We start from the raw sequence: 13,328 nt of genomic DNA, 5'->3' as shown, positions 1-13,328 counted from the left end.
TTCTATTCTTACATAATTTATCCCTTCAAGAATTGCTAAAGGAGTTCAAATCTCTATCTTTGAAGCTAAAACTGATGCCGTTAACTTATAAGGAGCCTAACAAGAATGAAAGCGAGCACTGGACCAGGCATAGCAACAATCCCCTGTTTAGTGAATGTTTGATCACGCCCAATTATGCCTACTAAGAGGTCTAGCGGTCATTGCAAATATAATCCGATTTACAAGTCCGGAGTCGAATCCCACAGGAAAATAACGTGCTAATTACAACTAATAGTTTTACACTAATTCAAGTAATCAACCTTCAGAAATATTATATAACAATTTGAGAGTTTACTAACTAAGATCAAAGTAAATAAAAATGCAGTAATTTATAACTAACAAAGCAAATATTGTAGACAAGATTTGGAAGAGTCTAAGGTTATGATTTTTCCTATTGTCGGAATCTTGCCCGCTACGTTTCCTATAAATTCGTCTAAATATTTTCTACCGATCACGAGTACTTTAAGTGTCGTAGCTCTCTCTCGAGTAACTACTACAATTTACTAGACGTATTCTCTCGAACTACGCTAGCTGACACTAATTTACCGCTCATGACGATCGCACCAAGGCTTCGTTATCTCTAATCCCGCCTTTAAACCCTTTGTATCGATCTCTCAACTACGTTAGGAGTGGTGTTGTTAAATAACTACCTAAATGTGCACTCTCTCTCGAGCAATATACACACTAAATAGGCACAATTAATTGAGAGCTCTTCAATTAACAATAATGAAAATATAGTTGAACAAGTAGAGAAAAATCAAAGGCAAATCTATATTAAACGCAGTACAAAATCATCCTCCAATAGGTTCCATCAAACCTTAGATTAAAGAGTTTAGCTACTCATAAATACAACAACAACCAACATAATATTTAAAGACATGAAACTACAAAGTAAAGAGATAAAGGAAGGAAAAACTCGTTTGATTCTTGCTCCACAGTGCTTGGCATCTCTTTTCTTCTCCAAAATCATATCCAACCCTAGAATAACTCATTTGGGGAGTATTTATGTCAATCCCTCGGTCCAAATTCAGGTTTGGGTCTTTTAACCCGAGACTTTTAATTATCTTGCTATAAACCTCGCGAAGCCTGGTCTGTAGCGCGGTCGACCTGGCTATAGACCTCGCGAAGCCTAGTCTGTAGCGCGGTCGACCTGGCTATAGACCTCGCAAAGCCTGGTCTATAGCGCGGTCGACATGGCTATAGACCTTGCGAAGCCTGGTCTATAGAACGCTCAACCTGGCTATAGACCTCGCGAAGCCTGGTCTATAGCGCGGTCGACCTGGCTATAGACCTTGCGAAGCCTGGTCTATAGAACGCTCAACCTGGCTATAGACCTCGCAAAGCCTGGTCTGTAGTATAGTTTGGGTAGTTGATGCTTTGGGCTCTTTTCTTGCATTTTTTGTCCACGTTTTGTGCAACTTTCATTCGATGATTCATTTCGATATTCCTACACATAAAACAACACAAGTTAGCGCAATTATCGCACAATAACTCACTAAACCAACAAAATATAGGGTGAGTAATGTGCTAAAAATATAGCATTTTGGCCTAACATCACGACCCCACACTTAAACGTTGCTAGTCCTCGAGTCAACTACCAATTCCTAGAGCACTTTTATTCTTTTTTAGCACATCTAAAGCACACAATACCTATGACTATGGTTGATAGCAACAATTAAACTTTAGCATATGCCTTCAAACTTCACAAACCGACTAAATATCACAATGCATTCATGGCTCTAACACTAATCACCATAGAGAAATCTAATAACGTCACATATCCCTTGCGAAATTGTGTGCCCTCACAACAAGAACAAGAGAGTAAGTTGAATCCACACATTCGAATCAAATGCTCAAATATATTTTAAGGACTCACATATATCAAAGAAATTCCTCACTCTCACAAAGAAGTCACATGCATGCATAAAGTACCATAGGCTTGCCCATTATATAAACCTCTACTAATGTAGGCTTACTCGATTTAAAATCAATTAGAACTTTTTATGGTTGTAATGTTGTCTTAAGGACGGGTAGGATAAATTTAGGAATAGTGACTAACCCTCCTAAATATTTTAACACATCACATAATTAACTTTAAGCGTATTTTTCTTCAACCCAACTATATTTTCACAAACAATATCATCCCCAAAGTATTTTCTCTTTCTTTAAGCACTACTTTAATTCACACCCACTAACAAGAACAAGATCTTTTTTTTAGTGTGTATTATTTTACAAAACAAGTGTACCCTTCTTTCTTTCATTAATTCCACTCGAAAGCCACCCCACACTTAGTCCTTACTTCTTCTAGCGCTCACTTTACAATTAAAGTGCTTTATGAGGTACAAGGATCAAAATAATGTTAATTAAGAATAAATGGGCATAGGCTTGTAGTGTGATTGCCAAATAAATGTCTATAGGCTCAAAAGGGTTGAATAGGGAAAATTTTTATTTGTGGTAGGCATTAAGTTCAAAAAGATCAAAGAAAGCCTAAAATTATTTTTCAAACCGAGCAAAACCTAAAATTTCGCTTCAACTCACATGCTGGGCAAGTTCTAGACTTTAATGCAATGACATAGACTATATAATTTCTCACCACACATGGCACATGACTCACTAAGGATGGTTCCATTCCTATTCTCAAACAATTGCAGGTATTCACAAAGTCACAGAATATTAAGCATCAAACACAAAGTGACACAAGCCAAGAAAATGAGATATAGGCGTCAATAAACATGTTATTACTCAACAAGGCATAATAAACATTTTCAAACTATAGGGAAGGTACTACACATGCTAGAGCCTAAATATGCTACTATCAAAGCAGTCAAAGGCGCCTAGCATTTCTCATTTTTCCCTTTCTTTTATTCCCTAAATTCTATTCTAATCTAAAGACAAAACAAAAACTACTACCCGGTTCAACTATATCCCGTGAAAAAGAACCGAGGCACAAAGAAAAACCACGAGGGATTATTTGCACACGCACGTCCCGCTCGCCGCCAAAAGCCACCGACCTTAACCTGAAATACACACAAAACACCACGAAGCCAAACAAAGGATGGAGGGGCGCTGTCACCGCTACCACTTGTGAAGTCTTAGCCGTAGCAAAAAAACGCAAAGAAAAGGGAATGCCGAGAAAGAGGGAACGAAGAGGAAAGGAGCGGAGAAAAGAGGGGGGAGAGGGATTACCCACAACTAAGAATTAAAAATAAAGAAGAAAAGCAAGAGGGACAAAAGGGCCGATGTTGCTGCCCGGTGAAACAACAGTCGCCGGCAGTGTTGTTGCTCTAGTAAATATGGGAGTGGGGAAGAAGGAAAGAAAAAAGAGGAGAGAGAGAGAGGAAGGGGAGGTGTGAGAGATGAGGGGGGGAGGGGGCTTACCTGCTGGTGGGGGTGGTCGTCGGCTGCCTGTGAATATTTGGTCTGGTTTTTGACCATTGGGGATGGGGATGGAGCGTTTGTCATGAATGTGCATGCCTAAGACGAGTATTTGTTAGACTTAAGCCCCTCAAGAAAACAGCCTAGGAGAACCATCGTCGGGAAAAGTTCAATCATTTCATTTTTTTTTCGTTTAAGAGGTTAACTACTAAAGCAATCCTAAAAACTAAAGACTAAAGCTAGAGTACTAAACTAAATTTATTTTTTAATTTTTTTAATGCTAATTTAGAAAAGACGAAGCTAAAAAATAATAATAATAAGAAATAATTAGTTTATCTAATATTTACACATCACAGAGAATATATAACCTCCCACCCCACACTTAATTTATGCAATGTTCTTAGTGCATATATAGACCCATAAAAAAAAAGTAAGGTGGTAGGAAAAACTCCCTGATCAGCATCATTATTGCCTTCATCTTTGAAGACCTCATATGCAGCTATCCATTCTTCATCCTTTTCTCCCTCATCAACATCATCTTCCTCCTTCTCTTAGAGGTATTGAATCAATTCAAAATTATGGTCTTGCGACCCCACACTTAAGAGTTCATCACATGATATTTAACAATTTCTTTTGAGGCTACTCAGACTTCACCTCCGTATTTTAGTATGAGAATAGAGCAATGGCAAAATGATGTTTACTATAATTGAGATGTATGTAGCTACTGTTTATCCCATCTAAACTTGTAATTTTGAGTGTTGCAATGCAACATAGCATTAATCATTACAATCCCGGAGAGTAAAACTCCATTTGGGCTGAGAATGCCTTTGAGGCATTTCGACAAACATTTAGCATGCACTAGTGTTGTCAAATTGGTTGTAGATATGAGGGATTGCCTCACCCTCCCCAAATCGGCTTGGGAATTTCATATTATCACCCTTGTATACAACATCAATACCAATCCTATGGGGTTTATGAGATTAGCGTGAGCAAGCACATTGTTTCTTTGAAGATATACCCAAAAATGGTGGAATTACATTTCTTTAACTAAATTTGAATTTTTGATGCAGGGGATAGTTAGAAACATACCTTAGATGCTTAGGAGTATTGAAGTGTCCTTCAATTGATGTCCCAAGTGATTGAAAGAGATGATGAGCGACGGTCTTTAATGAAATTTGTGTGTGAGGGGAAGGGAAAAAGGGACGGGCAGTGTAGTGTTAAGTGGTGTGTGTGTTTAAGTATGTTATAACTAATAGAAAGAAGTTTTAAAAAAAACTAAACACATTAAAAGCAACACTAAGCTGGCGACGCGAGCTCTCAACGAGCATAACACCATGCGGAGCTATCTGTTTAGCGTGAAACGGACTGGGCGACGCGAAGCTAACAACGAGCTAAATGCATGGTGATGCAACCTTTGTCGCGAGATTGACCTCGCTTAATCCCTCATTGGGCGAGATCTATAGCACACTTAAGACCTGGCGACAAGTGATGTTTAGCGAGAAAGGGAGTGGTTCATTGTGCTTAGGCTGGGCAATCTCCCAAGTGAGCAATGAACAGTAGGTTTACAGTAATAGACAGTAGGTGATGTGAGGTCCATGGCGATCTATGAAGTGTGCATGGGGGTTGGCCAACTGAGTTATACAGCGAAAATAGGGGATGGCCAGGCGAAACCAATATCGAGCTAGATACAAGGCTGTTGAGGATTTCAGTGAGCAAAGGACCATGCGAAGCAATCTCTAACATGTGCTGAGAACCTGGCGATACGAGGTGGAACTCATTACCTCCCTCACGACGCCTGTTGTATAGCGATGTTACTGCCTGGCTCCGCGAACTCCAACGCGAGGAAGAAGGCTTGCGATGCGACGTTTGCTTCCAGGTGCGCTGTGTTGTTTGAAGAGTATGTATGTAATTTTTATTTCATTTTGTGAACAAATCCCAGCGCCATGACCTCCCATCATGCTTCATTACCTGTTCAGACACCAAGATTTAGCTAAAAACTTGTTAGTGCATAAAACATTCGAAAATTTATAGTTAAGCTAAAATAAACTAATAATTGGGTTGCCACTCAATGAGCGCCCAATTTAACGTCGCGGCACGATGCAGGCAGTCAAACTTAAGGTTTACTCAATATTTGAGGCTCCTTCAAATGAATCTCCGATACAACTTTTTCGTCCTCCGTGCCGAGGTAATGTTTTAACCTTTACCCATTGACTCTAAACCTGTTCGTTCTATCCTCGGATTTAATTTCTGCAGCTCCACTTGAGAGTACTTGCACCACTCTAAATGGTTCCGACCATCTAGTTTTCAGCTTACCCGGAAATAGTTTCAATCTTGAATTATACAACAACACGACATCTCCGGGTTTGAAAATCCTCTCTTGAATATGCTTATCATACATGATCTTCATCCTTTCCTTGTATATCCTGGTGCTTTCAAAAGTATGATAACGAAGCTCATCAAGTTCATGAAGCTCTGTGACTCTACTCGTGCCAGCGGCCTCAATGTCAAGATTTAATTGCCTTAATGCCCAAAAAGCTCTATGCTCTAGTTCCACCAGTAAGTGACTTGCCTTCCCAAACACCAATTTGTATGGTGGTGACATATCAATCGGAGTTTTAAATGCAGTGCGGTAGGCCCATAGTGTATCATCCAATTTTCTCGCCCAATCAGTCCGAGTCGCTTTTACAGTTTTGGTCAAAACACTCTTGATTTCTCTATTTGACACCTCAACTTACCCACTTGTTTGTGGGTGATACGGAGTGACAACCTTATGGCGTACGCCATATTTTTCCAGCAACTTTGCGAAGGCTCGATTGCAGAAGCGAGTTCCTCCATCACTGATAATCGCCCTTGGAGTTCCAAAATGGGTGAAGATATTTTTTCTTAGAAATCCAATAACTCTCTTTTCATCATTTGTTGGGAGTGCTACAGCTTCTACCCATTTCGAGACATAGTCCACTGTTACGAGTATATACTTGTTGTTGTATGAGTTGACAAATAGTCCCATAAAGTCGATTCCCCATACATCAAATACTTCTACTTCTTGAATTGGGTTCTTGGGCATCTCATGTCGACGAGAAATATTCCCCGTCCTTTGACACTCATCACAGTTCTTTACCCAAAAGTGTGCATCTTTAAACAATGTCGGCCAATAGAAGCCCGACTCTAACACTTTAGTAGCTGTCCTTACTCCTCCAAAATGACCTCCATACAGCAAAATATGACATGCCTGCAAAACAGAAGCTTGGTCTATCTCGGGAATACATCTCCGGATCATGTTATCAATACAAATAAGAAACAAATATAGTTCATCCCAGAAATACATGCGAGAATCACGAAAGAACTTTTTCTTCTGCACAGAAGACAATTCATAGGGAACAATACCACTTGCCAGGTAGTTTGCAATGTCTGCATACCATGGAACTTCCTCAAGGCTTGTGGCTAACAGTTGTTCATCCGGGAAAGTCTCCATGATCTCTTCCACCTTCGTTTCAGCTCCTTCAAGCCTGGACAAGTGATCGGCAACTTGGTTCTCCATTCCTTTTCGGTCACGGATTTCCAAGTCGAACTCTTGCAGCAGTAGGACCCATTTAATCAAGTGTGACTTTGACTCCTTCTTATCAATTAGGTATCTGAGAGCAGCATGGTCAGTATAAACAATTACCTTCGAGCCTATCAAGTAGGACCAGAATTTGCCAAATACGAACACCACGGCTAGCATCTCTTTTTCTGTCACTGTGTAATTCAGTTGAGCCTCATTTAATGTTCTACTTTCATAGTAGATTAGATGCATGATTTTATCTTTTCTCTATCCAAGTATCGCTCCTACAACATGGTCACTTGCATCATACATCAGCTCAAATGGTTGCTCCCAGTTGGGGGCAACTATGATAGGTACAGACACCAACCTCTTCTTCAATCCCTCAATAGCTACCCTGCAGTCATCAGAAAACGCAAAAGGGTGGTTTTTTCAAGCAATTTACACAAAGGGTTAACAATCTTGGAAAAAAATCTTTTATAAAACGCCTGTAGAAACCGGAGTGACCAAGGAAACTCCTTATTGCCTTGACAGAAGTGGGTGATGGCAGCTTCTCTATTACCTCGACTTTAGCACGGTCCACCTCAATGCTCTTACTTGACACTAGGTGTCCCAAGACTATACCTTCATGTACCATGAAATTGTATTTTTCCCAGTTTAGCACCAGATTAGTCTCCATACATCTCCGCAACACTCTTTTCAGATTTCTAAGGCAATCATCAACAGAATTTCCCACCATTGAGAAATCATTCATGAAAACCTTCATTATATCCTCTACCATATCTGTGAAGATGGCCATCATGCACCTTTGGAATGTGGCAGGTGCATTGCGTAGGCCAAACGACATTCTCCGAAAAGCGTAAATGCCATATGGACAGGTGAATGGCGTTTTCTCTCTATCCTTCGGGGCAATAGATATTTGATTGTACCCCGAGTATCCATCCAAGATACAAAAATGGGACCTCCCTGCCAATCTATCTAGCATCTGATCAATGAACAATAAGGGAAAATGATCTTTTCGAGTGGCCTTGTTCAATCTTCTGTAGTCCATGCAAATTCGCCATCCCCTAACTATTCTTGTTGAGATCAACTCAATGTTCTCGTTTTGCACAACAGTCATCCCATCTTTCTTTGGCACATATTGAACTGGGCTAACCCAGTTGCTATCTGAGATGGGAAAAATAATTCCCGCATCTAACCACTTGATCACTTCCTTCTTTACAACTTCCTTCATGTTAGGGTTCAGCCTTCTTTGATGTTCTTTGGAAGGTTTGTGCCCATCTTCCAGTAGAATTTTATGCATATAGAAGGCCGGGCTGATACCCTTAATGTCCATAATAGTCCAACCAATTGCAGTCTTGCACACTTTCAACACCTGCAAAAGTTGTTCTACCTGCACATCTAACAAACCAGATGAGATAATAACAGGTAAAGTCGAGTTAGGTCCCAAGAAAGCATACCTGAGGTGAGATGGCAACGGTTTCAGCTCTAATTATGGTGGCGCTTTGATCGATGGCTTGGCTGGATGGGTTTTTCTTTCTTCTGAGTGTAAAGGCTCGAATCCGAGATCTCTCTTCTAGTACCCTTGCCCTTGACGAGCCAATACTCATTCCGCCAAGTCCTCACCATTTACTTCTTCTAAGTTTATAAGGCAGGCTGTCAGGGGTTTTTCGCATAAAATGCCTCATCATCTTCCTCCATGATTACATCCACCGTGTCTAACAAAGAGCAATTTGCGAACTCACTGGGTCGCCGCATAGATATTTGCATATTAAATGTTATTTCTTCATTATTCAGGCTCATTTTTAGCTCCCCTGTTTCACAATCAATTAAAGCTCTTTCTGTGGCCAAGAACAGCCTTCCCAAAATTATGGGAATCTCCTCATCAACCTTGCAATCCAAAATGACAAAATCTGTTAGAAACACGAATTTTCCAACTTGTAAAAGTACATCGTCAAGTATACCTGATAGCCTTTTTTGTCACGACCCAAACCGATGGGCCGCGACGGGCACCCGGTACCTTACTCAATCGAATACCAACATAACGTATTTTTTTGTATCAAGCTATCAAAGGTAAATGAGACGGAAAGGCTGTCGTAGGATAACTAGAATAAAACATGTAACACCAACTTGGGCCTATAAGACTAAAATGATCACTCGTACACTAAACATAGGCCGACAAGGCCATACAATCTTTTACGTACATGGAATATGTCTACAAGCCTCTAAGAGTAGATAAATAACATAAAGGTTGGGACAGGGCCCCGTCATACTAAACAATACACGTCTGAATCGTACTGACCAAATAAGCAACTCCGGGGCAAATGGAGCGCACCAACATCTTTCGCTAAGCTGATAGCCTACTTGGAGAAATCTCAACCTGTCTATCGGGACCTGCGGGCATGAAACGCAGCATCCTCAGGAAAAAGGGATGTTAGTACAAATAAATTACCGAGTATGTAAGGCATGACAATAGTATATAAAAGACATAAAAGAAACATGGAGTAAAGAACTCAACCTGTAATTCTGAATAGCTCTGTGAATCATGAAAGTTTATAATGCCATGCATGTGCATATAAATGCCATACCATGCATAGGTATATGCGTACATAATATTATCAAGCCTCTGAGGGCATCCCATCATATCATCTCAGCCACTGTGGGCAAAATCATCAACGTATACCAGCTGATCAGGTAGTGGTGCGTATATAACCCCATAACCTTTTACCATATCCCATATACATATAATATACGCGTATATAATGCCATCTAGTCATGGGTTAATGTACATGTATACATGAATGAAATGCATAAGAAGTACGTTAATAAGATTTTTCAAAATGTCATAGGATCACTATGCCTTTGATTAATATCAAAAAATAAACTTTATCAACTTGCGTATTTTTCTGAAACCCATGAACAGATAATAGAATAATAAGACACATGTGGAATCAAGAATATAGACATCCCTAGTATTTCTATGAATAGAGTCATTTATGAAAGTTGCGTATTTTGCTCGTTTCATTTGTATCATTTGGAACATGCCAAAAGGAAAGAAGGGATAGCCTTAACATACATTAACTCCGTTGAGTCCTTAATACCTTCCAAGAAATTCTTCAAACAACTCAACTCAATCTACCACAACATAAGGAGATTCAAAATCAGTGTTGTGTAAAGGCTAAATTCGCAACTTAAACTAGTAGCTTGTTTACGTAAATTTGGGCAGCATCTCCCCTGTAACTAGGCCCTCCTCCAATACCATATACCAACAACAACAAGAATACAACAATAACAATATGTAAGAATAATTTTTCAACCTTATCTCCATCACAATATATCACAAAATAGCCCACACACCCTAATCACCTCATACATAAAACGACAACCAAAGTAGTGTCAAACAACCTAAAATAATATAACGACGAATGACCAACCCATCATTCCATCATTATGTGATGTTTTTTACACTATTTGTCCTCAAAAACTCCATTAAACAGTAGAAAAATATACATACCAAAGGCAACACGAAACAACCCACAAAACAGTCCACTACAAGTCAAATAACTTGAACTCACGGCTTCCGACCACTGTCTCGTGAGTTCTAACTATTAGGAAATGAATTTATCAACATTCCTTGATATTAAAACACTTAAATACAGAAAGTAAATGTTTTATTAACTATGAAGTACCTTCCAAAACTCAAACTACAAAGAAAAAGAGAGGCGATATAGCGATACTTACGTCATAGGGATCGTTTTAATGTTAACGCTTCTTGATCCCGTGCCCTAGATGGTAATATTGTTTGAAGCTCTTGCAGAGAGCTTAAGAGTAAAGTTAGGGGTGTTATTTGGGTGTGTTCTCTGGAAAAATGGATAAAGAGACGAGATGAGATGTAAATATCCCATATTTTTAAAAAGTCAAAAAGGTGCTACTTGGCACCCTAAGATTGGCCCTTCTTCCAACGCTTATAACTGTTTATCCGGGTGTCGTATGAACGAACGGTTAAAAGCGTTGAAAGTTAAATTCCAAGACCTTCAATTTAGTATATAATATGTCCCAAAAAGACCTCATATAGTACACAAAATGTATTTCTCAAAAACTCTATTACAAGGCAAATCTTTAGTCGATTTTTCCGCAGCTTTAATCCGATTTTTCCCAAACTTCATATTTTCTATCCAAATATCATATATAGCCATATTATGACTTTAAAATTATTTAAATAATGATTAACAAGTCTCATATTTATTACGTCACCTTGGAACGTACATGGTGTAACAATATTTCCCCCTTAGAAACATTCGTCCTCGGATGTTAAACTCCCAGAAATCTATAGAAATTTTGGCAGAGTCTCTTCTGTAACGGTACTACTACCAACTTGTCACACAGCAAACCAAACAATATAAATACACACAGGGCCACAATCATCAATAACACCAATGGCCTCACACGACCAATAACAATAACTAACATAAGAATCAAGTACCATATACGTACCTAAAGGCTGTGATGTCTCAGTCTGATCGTCCTCCGGAAGTGGAAACAAGTGAGGATACCTAGTGTTCATTTCTTCTTCAGCTTCCCAAGTCATCTCCTCCACATTATTGTTAATCTAAAGTACTTTAACTGAAGCTACATCCTTAGTCCTTAATCTCTAAACTTATCTATCTAGTATAACAATGGGAGCTTCCTATTACACCTTGTGTGTCCCAAGGTGACGTAATGAATATGAGACTTTTTAATCATTATTTAAATGATTTTAAATTCATAATATGTCTACATAGAACTTGACCATAGAACACCATAAAACTTATCCTTGAGCTCTCTAATAGTGTTTCAAAGAATATTATCATCCAACATTAAAACGATCCCTACGACGTAAGTATCGCTATATCGCCTCTCTTTTTCTTTGTAGTTTGAGTTTTGGAATATATTTATTAGTTAATAAAATTTCTAATTTCTGTATTTAAGTATTTAACTATCAAGTAATTTTGATAAATTCGTTTCCTAATAGTTAGAACTCACGGGACGGTGATCGGAAGCCGTGAGTTCGAGTTATTTGACTTGTAGTTGACTGTTTTGTGGACTGTTTCGTGTTGCCTTTGGGCTGTATATTTTCCTACTGTTTAATGGAATTTTGGAGGACAAATGGTATGGAGAAACACTACATAATTATGGAATGGTGGGCTGGTCGTTCGTCGTTACCTTGTTTAGGTTGTTTGACACTACTTTGGTAGTCATTTTATGTATGAAGTGATTCGGGTGTGTGGGCTATTTTGTGGTATATTGTGATGGAGATAAGGCTGGAAAATGATGATTACATATTGTTATTGTTGTGTTCTTATTGATTTTGGTATATGGTATTGAAGGAGGTCCTAGTTACAGGGAAGATGTTGCCCAAATTTACGTAAACGAGCTACTAGTTTAACTTGCTGACTTAGCCTTTACTCAACACTGATTTTAAATCTCCTTATGCTATGGTAAATTGAGTTGAGTTGTTTGAAGAATTTCTTGGAAGGTATTAAGGACTCAATGGATTAAGGTATGTTAAGGCTATCCCTTCTTTCTTTTGGCATGATCCAAATGATACAAACGAAACGAGCAAAATACGCAACTTTCATAAATGACTCTATTCATAGAAATACTAGGAGTGTCTATATTCTTGATTCTCCATGTGAATTATTATTATATCATCTGTTCATGGGTCTCATAAAAATACGTATTTGATAAAATTTGTCCGAAAGGCATATTGATTTTCTGATAGTCGAGAAATCTTATTATCGTATTTCTTATGCATTTCATGCATTTATACATGTACATTGACCCATGACCAGAAGGCATTATATATGCATATATTATATGTATATGGGATATGGGAAAAGGTTATGACGTTATATACGCACCACCACCTGATCAGCTGGTATACGTTGATGATTTTGCCCACAGTGGTTGAGATGATACGATGGGATACCCTCAGAGGCTTGATTATGTTATGAATGCATATACCTATGAATGGTATGACATTTATACGCACATGCATGACATTATAAATTTTCATGATTCATAGAGCTATTCAGAATTTCAGATTGAGTTCTTTACTCCATGTTTCTTTCATGTCTTTTATATACTACTGTCATGCCTTACATACTCGGTACTTTATTTGTATTGACGTCTCTTTTGCCTGGGGACGCTACATTTCATGCCCGCAGGTCCCGATAGACAGGTTGAGAGTTCTCCCAGTAGGCTATCAGCTTAGCAGATGGTGTTTGTGCACTCCACTTGCCCCGGAGTTGCCTATTTGGTTAGTATGATTTGAATATGTATTGTTTGGTATGGCGGGGCTATGTCCCGACCTTTATGATATTTATGTACTTTTAGA

The 13,328-nt window shown here is 38.8% G+C and overlaps 1 protein-coding gene across 1 annotated transcript; it reads right to left on the bottom strand.

Annotated features, from left to right (window-relative positions):
* Positions 1 to 5,614: 5,614 nt before the first annotated feature.
* LOC104089258 (uncharacterized) lies at positions 5,615 to 6,016 on the bottom strand. The gene has a single exon (XM_009594110.1). It carries the CDS (start codon positions 6,014 to 6,016, stop codon positions 5,615 to 5,617), a length of 402 nt encoding a protein of 133 aa, XP_009592405.1.
* Between the last annotated feature and the right edge of the window lie 7,312 nt (positions 6,017 to 13,328).

The sequence above is a fragment of the Nicotiana tomentosiformis genome, chromosome 7, assembly GCF_000390325.3.
Source record: "Nicotiana tomentosiformis chromosome 7, ASM39032v3, whole genome shotgun sequence".
Lineage (NCBI taxonomy): Eukaryota > Viridiplantae > Streptophyta > Magnoliopsida > Solanales > Solanaceae > Nicotiana > Nicotiana tomentosiformis.
This window is presented reverse-complemented; position numbering and strand designations above follow the sequence as displayed.

Coding starts and splice junctions, on each gene's coding strand:
- LOC104089258 (XM_009594110.1), bottom strand. CDS start 6,016: ATGTCACCACCATACAAATTGGTGTTTGGGAAGGCAAGTCACTTACTG.